Source organism: Monodelphis domestica, chromosome 8, assembly GCF_027887165.1.
Source record: "Monodelphis domestica isolate mMonDom1 chromosome 8, mMonDom1.pri, whole genome shotgun sequence".
NCBI lineage: Eukaryota > Metazoa > Chordata > Mammalia > Didelphimorphia > Didelphidae > Monodelphis > Monodelphis domestica.
In genome coordinates, this window is record NC_077234.1 from 93897048 (window position 1) to 93919747 (window position 22700).

General features: G+C 39.3%; 1 protein-coding gene across 3 annotated transcripts in view; it reads right to left on the reverse strand.

The window, feature by feature from the left end:
* Positions 1 to 22132, reverse strand: part of SLC25A30 (solute carrier family 25 member 30) — a 39501-nt gene extending 17369 nt beyond the window's left edge. The window contains exons 1-4 of one of the 3 annotated variants that reach the window (XM_007501570.3): positions 21238 to 22132; positions 7793 to 7929; positions 3736 to 3883; positions 1317 to 1411 (exon numbers count right to left, since the gene is read on the reverse strand). In XM_007501570.3, the coding sequence (XP_007501632.1) occupies positions 1317 to 1411; positions 3736 to 3883; positions 7793 to 7856 (307 nt within the window). In that variant the 5' untranslated portion in view covers positions 7857 to 7929; positions 21238 to 22132. Of the gene's footprint in view, positions 1 to 1316; positions 1412 to 3735; positions 3884 to 7792; positions 7930 to 20899; positions 21089 to 21237 lie in introns of those variants that run through there. The other 2 variants (XM_001364098.4, XM_056807884.1) reach the window with 2 other exon arrangements.
* Between the last annotated feature and the right edge of the window lie 568 nt (positions 22133 to 22700).

The window sequence follows — 22700 nt, forward strand, 5'->3', positions numbered from 1 at the left end:
GAACCAATACACAGTATTGACTCCAAGCCAGAAGGTAAGGGTTTAAAAAAAAATTAAAAAGAATTGCTTGTCAGCTCTGGGAGGAGGGAGGGAAGAGGGGAGGAAGACAATATGAATCGTGTAACCATGGCAAAATAATTTTTAAAAAATAAAAAAATTAGTTTAAAAAGTCTCTGAACCTCAGTTTCCTCATCTGCAAATGGGAATTAAAGTAGCAACTACTTCACAGGATTATGCTTCAAATGAGCTGATATTGTCTATAAAGTGCTTTGCTAAAAGAATGTCAGCTATGAATATTATTGAGAGGCTATATAGCATAGTAGAAATAGAGCTGACCTCACAGATGAGAAAATCTGAGTTAAAATCCTCCCTCTGATGCATACTGGCTGAAGAACTCTAGGCAAAAATAGTACTCTAAGCAACCCAGAATATAAAAGACAGATTACTTTTTCAATGTGGAAGAAATCCTAGCAGGGAAATGTCTAGGCAGCAAGGTGGTACAATGGACAGAGCCAAGTTCAGATTGTGCCTTCAACACTTATTAATTATGTGACCCTGGGCAAGTCACTTTACCTTTTTGCCTCAGTTTATATATATGTGTGTGTGTGTGTGTGTGTGTGTGTGTGTGTGTGTGTGTGTGTAAATAAAATAAACATATTATTTTTATTATATTATTATATTATATTATATTATAAATATATAATATTAATTATAATATATAATTATATATATTAACTGAGATCTTAAAAGGTCATTAGTTCAATGCCTCAATTTTATGGATGAGAAACTATGGTTCAAAGATATTACGTGACTTGCCCAAAATCATATAGAACATACAGATAAGCAACTTAGTCTAAGTCATTTCCCCAGAGGACTTGCAAGGTTAAAGGCCCACAGCAGCAGAGTTAGTAAAGGGAAGAGGACACGAACTCAAATCTTCTCAACTCCATGATCCAGCCCACTAAGCCATGTTGCTTCTCAAAGCAAAAATTAAAATGATTATATTTTTTAAATGATTATTTCAACTTGATCCAGAATTGTCTTCAATAATATACATGTCAGAAATGAACAGAAGAGGGGCAGCTGGGTGGCACAGTGGATAGAGCACTGGGCTGGGAGTCCAGAAGTCCTGAGTTCAAAGGCAGCCTCAGTCACTTAGTAGATGTGTGACTGTGGGCAAGTCATTTAACCCTGCGTACTTCCAAAATAAAAATAAATGAACAGAAAGATATTCTGATACCAAACTGCTATGAAATAAAGATGGATAAGCAAGCTCCTGCCCCTTGGAAAGAAATTTTAAAAAATTGATCACTCACCTTCTGGGCGGTCAGCAAACATTCTCTTCAAGCTCTGATAAACACCTATCTTTATTGTGCCGTAAGAAGCCTGCCGTAACATCGCAGGGGCAATCCTGGTGTGGTAAATGCACCAAAAAAAAAAAAGGAAGAGAAGAATAATTTGTTATTATCCTAAAGATTCAGGTCTGCAGATCAGACAACTATCTTAGAGAAAGTCCATTAGAGAACCTTTGAAGTCTCTTCTAAATTGACATGTCCAGATCTCTTTCCTAGGAGATGGTAAGACACAGTAGCCACGAAATATTGGACTTGGCCGTCGGGAAGACCTGAATTATTTCCTACCTCAGATAGCTACTAGTTGTGTGACACTGGGGCGAAACAACTGACTTCCCTTAGCCTCAGGTTCCTCATCTGTAAAAGGGGATAATAATAGCACTTATATCCCAGGGATGCTGTGAAGATCAAATAAGTAAGTTAAGTATTTTGCCCATCTTAAAGCTCTTATTATTTTTGTCATATGAAAGGCTTGTCTTTAACACTCAAATTATATTAACTGATATCTACACTTGTAGCCAAGTTCAATCATCTTCTCTTTGTAAAAATTAAATTATGTCTCTAATAATAAAATATTATATTTTATGAGGTTTGTTAAGGATTATTAGAACTCAAGGAATAAAGAAGATACAAAATAAAATAAAAACACACTTAGCTTAGCTTAGTTTAGCACTATACTTCCTACCTAATTGCAATGGCAGAGAGTGTGGGAGGTGTTACTGCCAGTTAAATACAAATTGTGATCTCGCCTATGTGGAGACTCAGATGAGATTATAGGGAATTCTGGGAAATACCAAGGACTTCTGGGAATTGAAGTCTAGGGTTCAAAATCTCCATTTATACATCTTGACATAAGAAAATAGGCTCTTTTTAATTTCTGTCATTTGTATTAGCTCAATAAACATATCATTAATCATCCTTTCACATCATCAGTGAAAATATAAGTGAACAAATATTATCAACTACTGCAGAATCAAATCTACAAAGAACATTATTTATAATAAAGAATTCCTAATTGCAAAGCATCATGAAATATGGCCACTGAATTTCACGATTCACTTTCTTTTGGAAGGACTGTTATCTTTTCCTGCTGCTCTCATGCCACTCTCCCTTGCAAACCTTATCTCTTCCTTATAACAGGATCAAGGATTTAGGGCTAAAAGGAACCTTAGAGATGATCTGATCATACACTCTCATTTTAAAGATGAATAAACTGAGGCCAAGAGACATTAAGTTATACCAAAGTCACACAGTAATTAAAAAGAAAAGCTTGGATTCCAAAGTGCATTCTCTGATTATGGTTCTCCTTCCTTTATCCATGTTAATATAATGAAAACATCGGTGAGATAAAAAGTATTACTGTCGTCTTTATCTAAGAGGGTGATTCTCAAAATATGGTCTATAGAACCCTGGAAGGGAGACCAGAGATCCTTTCAGGGGTCCAAGAGATCAAAACTATTTTTATAATAATTTTAAGATTTTATTTTCTATTAAAATATTCCTCTCTTTTCCACATGTAGACTGCATTAAGCTGTATTTTCTTTTTATACCTTAAGTAAAGTAACATATTGCAACCAATGGACTATAGAAACAGATATGAAAATCAAATTATCTTTTATTAAGACACATATTAAAGAGATGTACACAAATATATAAAACAAGGCTACTTTTCTTAATTTTTTGTTTTGTTTTGTAAAATAGTTATTATTCATTAAAATATGATAGTTATGTTAATATATAATGGGTTTATTGTTATTTTAAGTGAATAAATATTTTTAAAAGATCAGTCTTTATTTCTAATACAGTAAATATCAACAGACAAACAAAGCCCACATAAATAAAAGTTCTTTGAGATCCATCTGCAATAATATTTAAGATTGTAAAGAGGACCCAAAGCCAAAAAGATTCTAAAAGAACTCATTGTAATAAGTCACAGTCCTAAAATTTGAAAGGAAAACACATACAAAAAATAGATATAGCCTAAGTGAAAAATCTCATGGATTAAAGGTCACATTCTGGTTTTATAGAAGGGAGATGAGGACAGGAAAGTACTGCCTCTATGCAGATTAAATATCTAACAGAGTAGTATAATATATTATACATGTTATAAAGAGGCTTCAAGAAACGAAGGTGGTTAAAGCAATTTGAAACAGTGGAATATCTATATTTGAAAGTATTAACAGTTAGTGTTGCTAAATGCAGGAGAACAAAGAAAAATAAATTAATAGAAAATTAAAATACAGTGAAAACTTAAGTGTTATACTTCCAAATATCATAAAAACCCTTTTAATTTTCTCTTTAAACAGTATATTATAGAGAATCCTATTGATTTTAGAGGTTTCCCTCACCACTAAAAAGTAAACATACAATAAATTCTATTTACCCAGAATACAATGCTTTCAGTCCTTCTTCTCTGCATATCCTTACTAATGCATGTAACATTCCCCGATATCGAATTTCCTTGAATTTGGCATCATTTGTCTGTCCCTGAATCTGGAGACGTGTCTTTGTTAAGTCAATTGGAAAAGTACCTTAAAATTTAAGATGCAGAAATTACTTATAAATCTTTATAAATTTATAAATATAAAATGCAGAACTTATTTATAAACCTTTACTCAAGGCTATATTGAGTGTAAGAATTAAACAATAGCAGTCATATGACAATTTACTTTTTTTTATTTCCTTGGGCTCTTTATCAATCAACACAACCATGAAAGGAATTTGTCAGTGCTACATACATATATAAAAAATACACATATATACACATACATGTATGTTATATGTCCTAAATGTTGATATTTCCTTACTGAATATTTTGTAAAAGTTAAGTAATCCCCAAAAGAAAAGCCATAAGAGTTTAATATTTTGTGTCTAAAGGGCAAGTCCTCTGACTTTAAATATTGTGCCTTCCTGACTATATCTCATCATGCATGCACATGCACACATTCCTTGCTCCCTCTCCACACAGAGAACTTTGGACTTCTTTAGTTTTCTCTTCTTAAAGTTTAATATCATCAATCGTAAAATAACATGATTTCTAGTCTGGTCACCATCCTGTTCCAATTTGCCGATGTTCTTTAGAAGAGGTGGCACCCAGAATTCAATATAATACTTACAATGTCATGAGTCCAGGGAGAGAAACTTTAGACCAAATGATCTGTTACTGCAATCTAAGATAGAATCGTTTTTATGCCTGTCGTGTCACACTGTTCGCTTGTTTCGAGCTTAGAGTCCACTAAAATCTCTAAACTACATGCATATACTTACACACACGGGCTATTGTCTACACTCATAACTTATTAACCTACATTGTGTGTTGCTGACTATTTTTCCGATTTTTTTTTCTCATTTGAATTAGTTTAATCAATTTAGAACATTATTCCTTGGTTACAATAATCACGTTATTTCCCTCCCTCCCCTCCACCCAATTTCCCACAGCCAACACGCAATTTCATTGGGTATTTCATGTGTCCTTGATCAGAACCTATTTCCATGTTGTTGATTGCACCAGGATGTTCATTCAGAGTCTACATCCCCAACCATATCCCTTCGACCCATGTAATCAAGCAGTGGTATTTCGAGTCGCTGACTTTCTGATATCAAATAGACAACTTTATAATTAAACTTGTTAAATTCAGAACATTGTGGCAACCTTCCTGACAAGATCCTTTTGGATCCCAGTTGATTTACGCCACATATTAACAATCCCTCCCAGGTTTCTGTCAGTGTCATCTGAAAATCTAATCAACATGAAATTTATGTCTTCATCTAAGTCATTAATTAAAACTGAAATTAATTGAACAGAACAGAAATGAAACAAGGAATGTGGCACTCTCATTGAGTCTTTCATCCAGGCTAACATAAATCTGTTAATTCTTACCCTTTGGGATGTAGACTCTAAACGATCACCCCTAGTGAAAATGTCAATAATATGGAAATCGGTGTTGATCAATGACACATGTAAAAGTGGAATTGCATGTAGGCAATGGGAAAGGGTTGGGGGAGGGGCGGAAAAAAACATGAATCTTGTAACCATGAAAAAAATATTCTAAATTAACTAATTAAATCACATTTTCAAAAAAAAAAATCTTACCCTTTGGATGTCAGGTCTAAATTCACCAAACCTGTACTATCATGAAGATGACAAAGATTTATTGTGCCCTTAAACATTATATGGGAAACTGTCAAAAATCTAAAATCTTTCTATATAAGCCAAATCAATAAACATTTATTAAGCACCTACTATATGCAGGGAACTGTGCTAGTTCCTGAGGATATAACAAAATAGCCCGTCTCAAGGAGCTTTACAATATCCAATCTCCTCCTCCAAGAAGCAACTTGGCACAGTGGACAGGTACATGCTCTTGCACCAGAGGGTCTAGGTTCAAATTCATCTTCCTTCATTTAGCCTCCTTAGACCTCAGTTTTTTTTTTTATTTTAAAACCCTTACCTTCCATCTTGGAGTCAATACTGTGTATTGGCTCCAAGGCAGAAGAGTGGTAAGGGCTAGGCAATGGGGGTCAAGTGACTTGCCCAGGGTCACACAGCTGGGAAGTGTCTGAGGCCAGATTTGAACCTAGGGCCTCCCATCTCTAGGGCTAGCTCTCAATCCACTGAGCTACCCAGCTGCCCCCCTTAGACCTCAGTTTTTATCTTGTAAGATGAAGGAGTTGAACTAGATGACTTTTGAGATGATGATTTTCATGATCATGATGCAGAGTCTATTATTGTTTCAGTTGTGCTCTATTCTTTGTGACTGCATTTGGGGTTTCCTTGGCAAAGATCCTGGAGTGGTTTGCCATTTCCTTCTCCAGCTCAGTTTACAGATAAGGAAACCGAGGCACGCAAGGTTACACAATTTGCTCTGCGTCACATGGCTAATAAGTAGCTGAGGCTGGATCTGAAATCAGGAAATGAGTCTTCTACACTCCAGGGCTGCCACAGCTTAGTTATTTTCTTTAAAAAACAGTAAGGGGGCAGCTGGGTGGCTCAGTGGATTGAGAGCCAGACCTGGAGACAGGAGGTCCTGAATTCAAATCTGGCCTCAGACACTTCCCAGCTGTGTGACCCTGGGCAAGTCACTTAACCCCCATTGCCTAGCCTTTACCACTCTTCTGCCTTGGAGCCAATACACAGTATTAATTCTAAGATGGAAGGTGAGGGTTTTAAAAAATAAAAAATAAAAATAAATAAAAATAAAAAGCAATATAACTTATTTTTACTCAACTCCTATTGGCTCAAAATGATTATCATTTTCCTTTCTAAGTTCCAAAAGACCATCCCTCTTGCCGAATTATGACATTAACTCAGCAAGAAGTGGTTAATCAGCAACTATCCCCTTCTTGCTGCCACCAACACCCCACCAAGAAGCCCTACACAATTCCTCCTCCACACAATGCAGTTTCCAGTCTACCACCTCCCACATACAGCGTTATCTGACTGCCTGGAAACTCTACTGGGAAAAACAAGTGTTCTGGGGCTCAAAAGAACAGAATAGCCTTGACGATGAAGAACCGGATGATATGGAGCTCAGTGACCCAGTGTTCATAAACTAGAAAGTACGAATTACTTAGGAAAGAAATCTTGATTTGATTAAAAGAAACTGCTGAAAAAATTGGAAAGCAATCTTAGACTTAGACCAATACTTCATATCATATTCCACAATATTCATATTTATGTGATATTCATATTTATATTTATGCATATAATATGATATATTAATAATAAACATATTAAATATATAAATGAATAAAATATAAATAAGTAACTATATTAATAATGGGTATATTAAATATATAAATGAATGGATGAAATATATTAATAAAAAAATATGTGAATAATAAGTATATTCATATTTAAGATCATATGGTTTAAAATTTAGAAAAGAAACTAGGGTTCAAAGGATGAGGACTGAAAGCATATCAAGAATCTGTATGCTGTAATCAGGAGTCGATTAAGAAATTATGGATACAACAATGTATATCCTATATGCTTAAGTCATAGATAGCAGCCCATCAAACTTTCTTTCTGTATAAACATGTAGTCAACTATGGGTTAACTGTAGCAGTGGATGGACAAAAGAAAGACAGAGAAAGGGAGATAGCTGAAAAAGTACGAACAAATGACCCCAAAATTTCCTTTGGCCAACAGATTTAACCCTTCACCCAATGGACCTTGAACCATAACTGCTAATAAATAGCCAAAGTGGCTTCTTTTGTTTAAAAGAAAATTTGCCAAATATAGAACATTTTGAACCCTGAAGTTAATGTTCTATGGCCCAATGCTTTGCATGTGAGATTTGTTTAAATTCAAACAGTATTTGTTGGTTTAATATTAAAACACTACTACGTGGAGCTACTACGTGGAGCTATTACGTGGAGCTACTACGTGGAACAGGCAAAACAACAATTCAACACCTTCAGAGACTGGCTGTCCTTACCACATTCAGCAGTGATAGAGGCCAAACCTCCATACACAAATGGTTTCCAGCTAGGGGCAGACATTCTTCTCGGAAACGTTTTATTCTCTTTCCACTTCGCAGAAGCACATCAAGCACAAGGCTAATCAAGCTATTTCCTACAGACAAAAAAATTAGAAATTTCAAAGTTATAACTTCTCCAAAGAATGGGTTTATTCTATTTATTCTAAGCAATTCAAATTTAATTTTATTTGAAAGAAATTTGAAAAGACCCAGGGGCAGAGGGTCCCGAAATGGTCAACGGCAAAATAAAGGTCCTAGAGAAAAGGTAATAAAACATACCTTCCTTATCTCAACAGAAAAGTGGATGACTACCAGGGCAGAATGCAGTATATATTGTCACATGGGTCACTGTATTTTTTTTTTGCCAAAATGTTTTTCTTTGCAAAAAGGGAGGAGAGGAAGAGGACTCATTTTTCAGAGATGAAGGCAATGTTTAAGAAAATCTATTTTTTAAAAAATGAAACAAAAATAAATGTGGTCCTGAGTTATATTGGTTCAGGTTGCATTGTCTTTCAGTGGTCACTCTTTTCTCTGACTCATGAGTCTGCCTAAGAAGAGAATAAAGCTAGCAGTAGCCACGGGAGGAAGGAATTCTCTCTCAGGGAACTGGAAATTCTGAGCCAAACTCAAAGAAATCAGTGGTCACAAATGTGCAGATGGAAAATTTTTAGCATCTGAGCTACATTCCCAGCATCCTTTTAAGTTACATCCTCATTTTACATAAGGATACTTAGGAGGTAAATTTGGCTGAGACCCACTTTTTTCAGAGCTTGTGCTTTTGGTAAAGTGTTGCAGGTGTGAGTCTCTGTCTCTCTTTGCTCTGCTCACTTGACTGAAAGAACCTTTTTTCTTTACCCTCTCTTTTGATTTAGTATTAAAAATCCTATGTATTTTTAAAATACTAGCAGTATTTATTCATTTTTACTCCTACAAATCTTTGGCGACCACGAAGGGATACACCCAGGATCACCCAGCTGGGAAGTGTCTGAGGTCACATTTGAACCCAGGACCTCCTGACTCCAGGCCTGGTGCTCTATCCACTGGGATACCTAGCTGTCCCCATAAGCTTATAGAATTTAGATCTGGAAGAGATAGCAGATATCATCTAATCCAACCTCCTCATTTTATAGATAAGGTCACTGAAGCCCAGAGACTTATCAGAGGTCACCCATCTATAACGAACTGTAGAAACAGAATTGCTACCCTGGTCTTCTGAGTCCCAACCCAATATTCTTCCCATTGTGCCACCATGGGAAATCCAAAGGAACTCCATTGAGAGGATGGACAGTTGGGGAACATCACAATAGGTACATGTCCTCCTCACACCCATGGTCATGTATTCAATGGTCATTTGGCTCCAGTGCCATGATAATTTCTGCATGTCATCTTCAATCAATAAGCCACTAGAGGCTAGGTACTGGGGACACAGAGGCAAAGACGAATCAGTTCCTGCCTTCAGGGACTTAAAATTCTATCAAGGGAAACATCGTGTACACGTATACAAAATAAATAAAGAAATGAACATATTTGAAGGAGCCCAAGGGGGAAGTTACTGGCAGTGAGAGGGATCAGGAAGGGCTTCATGCAGAAGGTGATGCTTAAGCTGAGCTTTGAAGCAAACGCAGGATTCTAAGCAGGGAAGGTGAGGAGGAGGCACATTCTAGGTTAGGGGACTACCTAGAGAAAGACACAGAAATGGAAGGAGGAATGGCGAGTAAAAGGAATAGCAAGAAGGCCAGTTTGGCTGATCTTTGGGAGTGTCTGCAGGGGAGCAATACGTGGCAAGGCTAGACAAGTAGATTGTAATCCACCCATAAAGGGTTTAAATTTAAATACTAAATAAAGGGGTTTGTATATTTCCCTATGGGCAATAGGGAGCACTGGAGTTTATTGAGTGGTAAAGGAACATGATCAGGCCTGGCCCTTAGGAAAATAATTTTGGAAGCATATACATTTATATAGGAATTATATATATATATATATACATATATATATATATCCATCAGTTGTACCCCTTCGTGTATATATATGCCTATGCATAGTATAATGATGAAGAAGGGCTTATATCTATAAACAAAGAAACATTAAATCAGTTAAGATATAGATAACATTCTCAGTTATGACTGTGGCTAAAATGGGTCTCTATAATCCTGAAAGACTTATGACTCTCCACCTCCACAGAAAGAACTCGTCAGTGCATCTTTGGTTTATTTTGAGGTTTTGGTTATGTGCGCGTGTGCTCTTACAACAATGGCCAACATGGAAGTGTGCTTGGCATGGCAATAAGAATTTTTTAAATGGGTCTCTAATTTCCTTCAGACATTATCGATAAATCCTGATAACTGCTTTCCTTTCACAGAAAGGTAGAGATTTCCCAAGAATGCATTTCCCTGCAGAAGTTCCACCTGAAGTCAATGTTTTCTCTGAATAGCAGCTCTTTCTTCTTTACAGGGTCTTTCTTAAGCTAACAAATTACTTTTTTTTTTAAACCCTTATCTTCCATCTTGGAGTCAATACTGTGTATTGATTCCAAGGCAGAAGAGAGGTAAGGGGTAGGCAATGGGAGTTAAGTGACTTGCCCAGGGTCACCCAGCTAGGAAGTGGCTGAGGCCAGATTTGAATCTAAGACCTCCCATCTCTAGGCCTGGCTCTCAATCCACTGGGCAACCCAGCTGGCCCCTCCTATAGGCCTGTTTCTTAGTCATTCTAAAATCTCATTTTTAGGAGGGAAGTGGGTGCCCTTTCCACTACCTCGAAACAGTAGGAAAGTAATGAATTGAGTGTCTGAAGACTTCAAATCTGCCTTGGAGGGTTCATCTTCTGCCTCTGTTCAAACAAGTAACTTCTTCTCTGTAGAACTCAGTTTTTTTCATCTATAATAGGTTAGACTAGATGAATCTCTAAAATCCTTCACAGCTCTATAGTCAAGACTAAGGGCAGTTCATGGTACAGTGGACAGAGCTGTGGGCTCAGAATCACAAAGACCTGGGTTCAAATTTGGCTTCAGATACTTACTAATCTCTATCCATCTCAGTTTCCTCAACTATAAAATGGATATAGATATTTTTTTTAATTCTTACCTTTCATTTTAGAATCCATACCAAGTACTGGTTCCAAGACAGAAGAGCAGCAAGGGCTAGACAATAGCAGTTAAGTGATTTGCCCAGGGTTGCACAGCTAGCAAGTGTCCGAGGCCAGATTTGAACCCAGAGCCTCCTGCCTCCAGCCCTGATTCTTTATCCACTGAACCAACTACCTGCCCCCTAAAATGTCTGTCATAATAGCACCTACCTTACGAGGTAGTTGTGAGCATCAAATGAAATAATTGTAAAGCACTTTTCCCACACACTTAATTATTATCTTAACTAGCAGTTTGGGGGGAAGTCCTTAACTACACCAAAATATAATATAGCATCTAAACAACATAATGAGACCTCATCTGAACAATGAAAAACGTGGCATGGAAAACGGTGTGAAAACTGAGTGGACAGTGAAAGATAAAGCATCTACTATCTGCTCTCTGGTATACAGTAGGCACTTAATAAATGCCTGATTCCTTCCTTCCTAGATTCATGAGCAACAGTATATGAACATATAGTAGTACAGAAAAATCAAAATCCAATACTAGGCATTAATTCTCTAGCAATACCTCATTAAAACATTAATCTTGAATTCTATAAATCACTAGGTTTGGAGATTTTTTGTTTGGACCTGAGATTTCATTGATAGGAAAAGAATTTCTTCAACTGATGCAGCTCCTAAATAATTTAATATTAGGGAGTTTGCCTGAGACAATGAAAGGTTTAAGTGATACCTATTTAACAAAATGGACAGTTTTACATAGAAGTCTCTTTTCTGTTCTTTAGCTATGGAAATGTTTATGTTTGTTGATGTTTATCTATACAAAAAATTCTGAAAGGCGACCTGTACTGAATAAAGAATTGGCAGACCCTGATCAAGTCACTTAGCCTCTCCCTGTGCCCCAGGCAACTCTTTAAGACTGGACTTAGCAAAGCAGGTTCAGATCTGGAGAGGTGGAGGGAAGATTCCTTTCACCAATGAACTCATGAGTCAGAACATTTTTTCCCCCAAATCCACAGTAGTTAAGTAACTTGCCCAGAGGCAGCCAGGTCTTGTAGGTCAGAATCAGCATCTGAACCTGGCCCCAAGGCTAGCTCTCAATCCACATCATCCAATGACTGTTTAACATGATATGCAAAACCAGGGCTCATACCATTAATATTTTCTGAGGTGCCACATTTTTAAGTTGACTAAGCGCTGATGTGTGACCTGAGACCTTAAGTCACTGATTAACTTCTCATTTCTTATGAGGTGATGCTGGAAAAGTATTTTCATCTGGATGGAAACCCTGGCCCTTCAGAGGAGTGGCAATACAAACGAAGACCCAAACAGGAAGGGGACCATTTTTTCCTGGTATTGCCTCCCCAAGGATATTACGAACCAGAAAAGATTTCATGACGTTATCTGTTGCTGCATGGAAATTGCTCCCATCATACATGCCCCACACTTAACATCCTTCTCCCATGTCTAAGGCTAACTGCATCAGTGCAAGAAAGCACTTGCTCTTCCACTATTTTGATTAGCTGGGAAAAGGATGGAAATTCCCAAAATGGCAGTCCTTTTTCCTAGGACTGGATACATTCCTGAACATCCTAATACTCAGAGTGGATTTTTCCACAGGAAATGCTTCTAATTTCCATGACTAAATCTAATTCAGAATCAAATTCCAGAATTCTATGGTTTTCTAAAGTTGTGCCACCATCAAAATGAGGACAGATAGACAAACAATTGCCATCTAAATGGGCATGAAATTTGCATTTTCTCACCAGAACTGAGATATATGCATTGTCATGCAATTACTAGATTCTCACATTTATATCTGTACATATGTGTGCATATACATGTATGAATGACTATATGGTTATAAAAAGCAATTAATTAAAATCATCTACTACAACAATGTTCAAACTCAAAAAAAAAAAAGTAAGCAACCAATTGTCATCTAAATGGGCATGAAATTTTCATTTTCTCACCAGAACTGAGATATATGCATGTCATGCAATTACTACCAATTCTCATCCAATTAATAGTAGTAAAACAGGCTTGAAAATCTCCTAACACAGTTCTATAGGGCTCCCTCATAATGATATGAGGCCAGGTAATATAGGATGAGTAACACAGAATGCTGCTAGTACCAGAAAGAGTTGAGTTCCACATTATCAGTAGAAATAAATGTAGAGGGGCCAGCTGGGTAGCTCAGTGGATTAAGAGCCAGGCCTAGAGACGAGAGGTCCTAGGTTCAAATCTGGCCTCAGCCACTTCCTAGCTGGGTGACCCTGGGCAAGTCACTTGACCCCCATTGCCTAGCCCTTACCCACTCTTCTGCCTTGGAGCCAATACACAGTATTGACTCCAAGATGGAAGGTAAGGGTTTAAAAAAAAAAGAAAGAAAGAAATGTGGACTACTTGCTTTCCGAGTCAGGAAAAAAAAAATTCAATTCAACTCAACAAATATTTATTAAGTGTTGTTACAAATAAATTAATAACTCCAAGTTCTTATTTTCCATAGAGTTTATTAATAATTCCTTGAAATAAAGAAAGCCCATAGATAGAGGTTTAAAGCCTATTTTCTACTCTAAGTCTGACCACATATTGATCCTCCCCCATGACTCTCCAGCCACCTCTCACACTGCATCCAGGAAAGTAGAGAGTCCCACCCTACCCCTCTTATCCTACATCCCTACACCTATCCCTGTGTGTTCATGTCCATTCACTCAGTATAGGATGAGCTGGGCTGGATGAGCTGGCAGGGGAAGCGGATTCTATTTACACAGTCTACCCCATCAGGCACTGTACTAAGGTTCTAAACAAAAAGAACAGCAAAACAGTCCCTGCCCTCAAGAAACTTAAATTCTTCCGGGGTCATACAGTTTTTACTTAGCTATGAAGACAAGAAAAAAAAATAATACAAAGTAATTTTAAGGAGAAAACACTAACCATTGAACGGATGAGGAAAGGCAGCAAGGGTAACTGAGTTGCACTTCAGAGAAAGAGTCTAAAGAGTCAAGAGGGAGGGAGTGTATTCCAGACCTAGAGGACCACCTTTTCCAATGCATGGAAGAAAATTACTACAATGATCTAGGGAAGAGCTGATGAGGTCTTGAACTGAAGGGTAAAGTCTCTGTGAATGGATAAGATATATCCTAGAGGTAAAATTGAGAGGAAATGAGGAAGGGCGGTGAGGACAAGATACAGCTCTCTCAGAGTTGCCAAGAAGAAAGATGGCACCTTCAACGGAAATTGGGAAGCTTGGAAGATAGATGGGTTTAGGAATGGGAGAGTGGGGAAAATGCCTCCAGGATTAAGAGTATGAGTATAGTATATGTTACATAGTCACTGGATAATCTCTCCTTTGGCCTTTCTTCTAGAGATCCCTCTTTGAATATTATCTGGTAAAGTAATTGGTGCAGATAAGAGAGAAGGCTTTTGGGTCAGGAAGATCTAATTCAAATCATGACCCTGACATGCACTACCTGTGTGACCCTGGGCAAATTACGTAACTTCTCTGGATTTAATCCCAATCTTTTAGGGTTTTCTGCCTTGAAACTGACAATAGCAATTCTAAAATAGAAGGCAAGGGTATTTAAAAAAAAAAGGAAAGTGGGCCAGTTACTCACATTAGTAAAAAAAAACACCAAAAAAAAAAAACACCCCACTAGATTAAGAAATAATTGGCATGTTTTACCAAACCCTGTTTGGTAAAGACAAGCCAGTGTGTCCAGGCTGTGCCAGGGTACACTGAGTATAAGAAGAAGATACTGTTCCTATCTTTAGGGACTTCACAGTCTACCTAGGGAGATAAATCACACATATGGGATAGTCAGAGTGAAATATAAGACAGGAAAACTTAAGCAAATCACTTGTGGGATTAAGCATATAATAAGCATCTTCTATGTGCCAGGCACTGTGCTTGACAAATATTATCTCATTTCGTCTTCACATCAACTCGGAGAGTTTTTATAGTTTTTTATAGTTGAAGAAAATGAGGCAGGCATTGTCACTTGTTCAAGTCACACAGCTAGTAAGTATCTGAAGTCGCATTTGAACTTGGGTCTTCCTGGCTCCTGGCTCATCATTCTATGCTCTTCACCATCTGGCTGCCTTTCACTTAACCTCCCAGGGTCTCAATTTTCACTTCTATAGAATAAAGTGGTTGGATTATAGGATTTCAGAAGTCTCTTATAATTCTTAATTTCTAAGAATAAGGCTGAATCTTGAATTGGGAGCCAAGAGCCCTGGGTTCTAGTTTTCACTGACATTAAACTATTGTATGATCTTAGAAAAGTCATTTCATCTTCTTAAGGCTCCTTTTGAGGGCATTTGATGCAGTTTCTAAGGTCCCTTCTAGTCTAGAAATTCTCTCTCAGTAGATGACTGTCTATACTTCCTACTTTACACGATTAAAGCTAGCCACTCTAAGCTATCCCATATCCACTTTCTGAAACCTAAAAACTTGTAACCCTCCTCCCTTCTGGTCTCAGAGGATGAAGTGATTCCTCCCCTCCTCACTCTGCCAAGGAGAACCTCCCTTCACTTACACTCTTATTCAAATCCCCTCTTGTGTCCTTCAGAACTTTCTGCCATCCATAATGTCTTTAGTTTCCTCTTTAATCTCTTCCTCTCTAATGACTCCTACTCTGCCTAGGAACACACTTAAGTCTTCCATCAAGTTATCCCTTCTCTGTCTCCTTCATCACCAAACTCCTAGAAAGATCAAGTAGTCCTCACTCACTGATTCAATTTCCTCACCAATTTCTCACTTCTTAATCCCATGCATGCTTGCTTCGATATCTCATCACACTAAAGCCATGCTCTTCAAAACCACCAACAATCTAATTTCAAAAACAGGGGGCTTTTCTCCATTTTCTTTCTTAACCTCTGAGTACTGTTGACTATTGATCGCATGTCCTCCTTAGCAATAATCGTCTTCTCCTCCCTCAGCTTCCAGGATACAGCTCTTGCTCAATTTAGTTAGTCTTTTGATAAATATTTATTATGTCTTGGGCACAATTCAATAGCCACTTACTAAATGTCTGCTACACACAAGGTACTGGGCTAGAAATATGAAGATGAAAAACAAAATAGCTTACTAGGTGGCCCAGTTGGGTATTGTGCTAGGCTTGGAGTCAGGAAGATTTATCTTTGTGAGTTTAAATCTGGTCTCAGACACTTACTAGCTGTGTGACCCTGGCAAGTCACTTAACCTTGTTTGCCTTAGCTTCCTCATCTGTAAAATGAGCTGGAGAAGGAAATGGCAAAGCACTCCAGTATGTTTGCCAAGAATACCCCAAATGCAGTCATAAAGAACCAGACACAACTGAAATGACTGAACAACAAAAATAAATAGCAAAGGAGAGGATCAGTAAAAGTAACTTAAGAAAACCTGAGGAAGGAAAGAGCATATTTCATTGAAGACTTCATAGTTGTCCTACCTCTCTTTGACTTCATTTCTCATCCCTTTTTGCTCCCTTAGTGTGAATGAACTCTAAGACTCTTTCCTTACTTCTTCTTTCTACTCTTCCCCTTCAAAATCTCAGCTACTCCCATTGTTTTAATTATTGCCTCTATGCTCATCTAAATGCTCAAAGTCTAATCTGGGGTGGTTGGAATTCCTGTTGAATATGGATCTCCATCTAGATATTGTCAGCATCTCAAACTGAGGATGTTCACGACCAAACTCATCTTCTCTAAACCCACCCTTCTTTTCCTAATTCTGCTGATACCACCATTCTCCCAGTCACTTTTACAGCTATTTTTGACTTTTTTTCTCTCTCACTCACCCCTGTCAACCTAGTTGCTCAGTTCTGTTAACTCAGCCTCCAAAATCTCTCTTTTACAGTCCAACTACTTTAGTGCTAATCCTCATAATTCCTCCCGAAATACTGTAAGAGTCTCCTAATTGGCTTCTCTCCTTCCAGTCTCTTCTTTATGTCGCTTCCAACGTCATGTGTTTTGCATATATGCAATATGTTGTTTCTTATTAGTATGAGGACAGGGATTGTTTCATTTCTTTGTCTTTGTACCCCCTGTACCTAGCACAATGCCTGGTATATGCCATGTAATAAAAGATTACTGATAGATTTGTCTCCCCAATGTACAAATTATATCATATAATTGATATTTTAAAACCTTCAAATGAGTCAAGAGAACAATATTCATAGTGACAACTTAATAATATTCATAGTGACAACTTAAACTCAGCATGTCCAAAAATGAACTCATCTTCTGCTCCCTTCAATACTCCCTTCCTGCAAACTTCCTATCTTTCCAAATCACCCAGGCTTACCAATAGGCATCTTCCATGATTTCTGTTCTCACTTTCCATATCCAATTTGTTACCAAGTCTTGCTGATTTTACATTTGTAACATCTCTCTCACAGACTCCCTTTTCTCCTCTGACACTTTCATCACCTTGGTGCAAACTGTCATCTTCTCATGCCAGGACTATTACAAAAGCCTGATGGCTGGTCTCTCTGCTACAATTCTCTCCCCTACCCTAGTCCATCTTCCACTCAGCTGCCAAATTAACCTTTCTAAAGCACAGATCTGACTATACCATTGATCCTATTCAATAAACCCAACTGAATGTTCCCTATCACCTCCAGGATTAACATTGAGTCTTCAGTTTAGCAATAGTATACCCTCTTTTTTCCCCCCAATCTATACCTTACTCTCTTTTGTGAACTTTTCAGTCCAATGACAATGGCCTCCTTACTGTTCTTTGTACATGGCAGTCTATCACCTGACTCTAGGCATTTTCAATGGTTGTTCCTGAAATACTCTTCCCTCCTCATCTTTACTTCCTGGCTTCCCCATCTTTCTTCAATTTCCAGATAAAATCTCAAATTCTATGAGAAGCTTTTTCTAATCAGCTTTTAATATTAGTGCCTTCTGGGACAGTTAAGTGGTTCAGTGGATGGTGCACCAGGCCTGGAGATGGGAGGTCCTGGGCTTAAATCTGGCCTCAGATACTTCCTAGCTGAGTGAAGAGGGGCAAGTCACTTAACCCCAATTGCCTGGCCCTCATCTTTCTTCTGCCAGGGTTTGATTCTTAGTTTCTATTCTAAGACAGAAGGTATGGGTTAAAAAAAAAATGAGTACCTTCCTTCAGTTATCACCAAATTTTCCTATACATCTATATCTATATATAATACCTTACTTGTACAAAGTTGTTTTCATGTTGTCTCTCCCATTAGATTTGAAGCTCTTGGAGAACAAGGGCTGCCTTTTTCCTTTCTTTTAATCCCTAGTACTTAAGTGATTAGCACAAAGCAGGAATTTAATAAATGCTTGTTGGCTGACAAGAGTAGTATAGACTGAACAGATAAAGAAAGATGTTTTGAGGAACTGAAAAATCATTTACTTTTCCAAAGAACAGAGAATATTCCTCCTTTCTCATAGTAGAAAAGTGGAGGACAGAATGTCATTCATTGTCACACGTTAGTTCTCCATATTAGATTTTTTTTTAACCCTTACCTTCTTAGAATCAATACTTAATATTGGTTGCAAAGCAGAAGATTAGTAGGGGCTAGGCAACTGAGGTTAAGTGACTTACCTACATCACACAGCTAGGAAATATCTGAGGTCAAATTTGAGCCCATGGACTCTTGTGTCTAGCTGTGGCTCTCAATCCACTAAATCAACTAACTGCCCCCACCATATTGGATTGTATCCTTTTTGTTGTTGTTGTTACAGTGGAATATTCCATTTGAAGGAAGGGTAGAAATGACTCTCAAACACAAAACCCATAAATAAAAGATTTTTTTTAAATAAGAAAAGAAAAAATTGCAGATATAGACTCACTATCTGCAGGATAAAATATAAACTCCTTTGCTTGGCATTCAAAGGTTTCTGCATTCTAGCTCCAAACTGAACTACTAACTTTTTCCCATTCTGCCTCTCTACTCTCTGTATATAAATAAATACACACCATCACCCATGTCTAAAACAAACCTGGAACAGTAAATAAAGCAGGCCAGGAGTTAGGAAGTTAGGCATTAGGTAGACTTGAATTCAAATAGGTCCTCAGAAACTAGATTTGGGAGGTCTGGGCAAGTCACTTAACTTGTTTGTCTCAGTTCCCTCAATTGCAAAATTAAGAAAATAATAGCACCTACCTCATAGGGTAATTGTGGGGTTCAAAAAGTACTTAACAGAGTGCCTAGCACATAGTAGGTGCATTATGAATTATTCCCTCCTCTATCTTGAAATCTCAGCCACCTTAAGGGCCACAAGTTCTACAAAGGTTTCCAATATCCTTCCCAGCTAAAATCCATTCTTTTCTCTTCGAATGAATATCTTCTCCTTCTAACCTGTCTATGGACTAATCTACTTTGTGACTTTCAGAGTTATCTGTGTGTACATCTTATCCCATCACTGAACTCTAAGCTCAGTTAGGTCAGGGATACAAGTGTGTCCTTCATTTTTCCATTCCTAAAGACTAGCTACATCCTTAATAAAGTTTTGTTGAATTACCCCTATGCTACTTAGAACTTACTCTGACTCAAAATTATCAATCCTCTGAAAATATAAAGAAATTACCCTTAAAATGGTGAAATCACCTCACATCTTTAGCAAGTAAAAATCATATTGGGCTCCTTTGGTATGGCCAGGTCTTAGTAATTTTACTCACTCTCTGCCACTATTACTATTACAATTTTAAGTGCCTTTCTAGAGAACTAGAAGAGACTTTAGAGATCATTTTAGTCCAATTCCCTCATTTTACAGATAAGAAATAAGACCTAGAAATATTAAATGTCTTACCCAACATCACAAACTAGAGGGAGGCAGAACTAGACAGATCCAAGTCTCCTGTCTCCAGTGCTCTATCACACCAGACAAACGGAAGCTGACCAACATCTGATGTGGTTAATAGACTTAAAAACAACTAATGGAACCAGAAAAAAAAATTAAAAATAAACTCCACAATCTAGATAGGCATGGACTTATAAATCACCTAACAGTTTAAGGTTTACAAGGTGTTTTTCTCAAAGTTCCTTTTTTGAGGAAAGTATTCCATAAATTATCATCCCCATTTTGCAGAGGAGGGTAAGTGAAGCTCAGAGAAATTAAACAGCTTTCACTGGGTCACTTGGCTATAAAGTGTTAGGGGAGGGAGGAGGGGAGGGAGTAGAGGGAGGGAGAGGGAGGGAGGGAAGGAGGGAGAGGGAAAGAGGGAGAGAGGGAGGGAGGGAAGGAGGAAGGAAGGAAGGAAGGAAGGAAGGAAGGAAGGAAGGAAGGAAGGAAGGAAGGAAGGAAGGAAGGAAGGAAGGAAGGAAGGAAGGAAGGAAGGAAGGAAGGAAGGAAGGAAGGAAGGAAGGAAGGAAGGAAGGAAGGAAGGAAGGAAAACTTGGCTTACAAAACCCAAATGTAAGCACCCTTTGCGGACATGCGCAATCGATAAATCAAAAAGTGAGGGCACTAGTCCTGGTGGGATGCTCCTGGGGGCACCGGTGTAGTAAGTGACAAGGTTCCAGTCTTTGATCCATCGTCGAGCCACCCAGGAAGAGCCCGTGTGCTCAGCCCTGTCCTCTACTGCCTCCAGAGCCGCCCTCAAACTGGGGTTCTTGGGGGTCAAGGAGGAGCCCAGCTTAATGCCCTAGCGCCCGACCTGTGCCAGGCCAGACTCGCAGGCTGGGTCGGGCCAGGGGGATGCAGGGCGATCCTGAGCCCAGCAGCCCAGAGACAACCTGAAAGGAATTGGAATGTTCAATTTCGCCTTCGTCTCGGTAGCTCAGAGCCCTGTTTGGGGCTTGCTTTTCCCGAGTCCTAGACCATAAACGTCCCTGGAGCTCCAAGAAGAAAAGAGCAAGGGGGGAGCTGCCCTGCGAGCCGCCTCAACTCCGCTGGTCTGGAGGGCACATGAGTGAAGACTCGCGCCGCACCCCCATAGTCTGCCCCTCCAACTTGAGAAGGAGGAGAAAAAAACCCCGCGGCTCCCCCTAACCTCGGTAAGCCGAGGCGCAAGAAGATCGCTGAACTTACCGGGGTCCGCCTGGCGCTCGGACTCGGGTTTCAGAGAGCGCGGCCCAGGCAACGAAGCAGCGACTTCCCCTGCAGCAGCAGCAGCAGCCGCCGCGCTCCAGACGTAAGGAGTCCCTAGAGCCGCGCGAGCTATGATCGCTGCCACCCGCATGGAAACCCCACCCCCAGCCTCTCCTGCCGGCTCTCCTCCTATTGGTGGAAGCGGATCCGGCTACTGCTGCCTGCTAGGAGCCGCCTGGGCTGCTTCCTCCGGTTTCCCGAGCGTTGTGAGCTGCAGCCTGCTGAGAGAGGCAAAGGAAGCCAGCGACCACGTTCCACATTTGCCTGTTGTCTCTCACCTTAGGCTGGAAGCCCCCAGAGCGTGGGGATATCTTTGCTTCCTCGGCACTTCTCACAGTCTGGCACGTAGTAGGCGATGAATGATGCTTGTTGACCGACTTTTCTCTTCCGAAGTAGTATAAGCAGGAAGTCCCCTCGCATAAACTCGGTGCTGGGTGGATGCCCGGGTTGGAGGAATTTAGCAAACTTAGGTGTTGGCGGCTTAGACCGGGGAGACGGGAACCCTGTAGCCCAGGGACTTTAAGTCAACGAGCATTTATTAAGCACCTTCAGTGTGCCGAGCCATTGTGTTAAACCCTGGAGGTACAAGGAATGGCAAACACGGCCCTGCCCTTAAGGAACTCACACTCTAATGGGGGTGGTTGCACTTTGGGGCTCTCCACTTCCTCCGCTGTGGTGGGGATAGATCTGGGGATCTCGATCTGGGGCTTTTAATCTGGAGCTGACCTAGTTCAACCTTTCTGGATGCGGAGGGCCCTTTAAGGGGAGGATGTGTTTCCGGGCAGCCCCTTAGCTCCCCTACGCTAGTAGCGAGGGAGAAATTGTAGCAGGAAGTAACGAGAGACTGTGAAAAGAGGCCAGGCTGGGGAGCTAGAAAAGAGGAGTTCGTGTCCTCATCTTCCCCCTTCCTCACCTCTTAAATTAGGGGGTTGGACTAGGTTATTCCTTCCAGATCTTGGGCTTGAGGATGGGGGCGCTGGCAGGACTCTTGGTTTAATCCCCGAAACGAAGAGAAAACGTGCCTTTTTCTTCCCTCTCTGACCTCAAAGGTCCCTTTTTTAGAGGAGAGAGAAACTGCCAGTTCTAGCTGCAGCCCTTATTAGGGATCTTAAGTACAGATGTTAAGGACCACTGTGTTCCTCTCAGTTTGAAGACCTTCAGGTGCCCCCAGAGTTTACGGAGGGTTCCGGGAGAACCTTCCCAGCAGCCCATGTGGTATTTCGAATTAACTGTTTCCTTAGAATGTTTTATGGCAACTTAACAGAAACAGAAACAGAAACACACACACACACACCCCTATGCCAAGAATAAGTATGTGAAGGGAGGAGGTGAAAATCATTAGGATGTTTTTTCCGATTCAAACCACAGAACAAAAGCAAAGGGTGATTAAGTACGTCTACTGCTCCAGGGTTTGTTTACAAGAAGCCAGAATGTGGATTAGAAATATTTTAGCCTCTCAGTTACAAACCATGAGAGCTGAAAAGAACTTTAAAAGTTCACTAGCCCAGTTTCTTTATTGTATGGAGAAGGAAACAGATTCAGAGACCTTACTTTGTTAAAATCATCCTAGTTAATGGCAGCAACCAAGTCGCCAGACTCCCAGTCCTTTGTAAACTATCCTGTAACCTGTCAATTAGAAACAGAACTTCATTTCCCCTCATACTATTTGCCTCCTCCTGAGGCATCATAAAACTATAAAGTTAACAGTCACCACCATAACCAGAAAATGGAGGAGGACTTT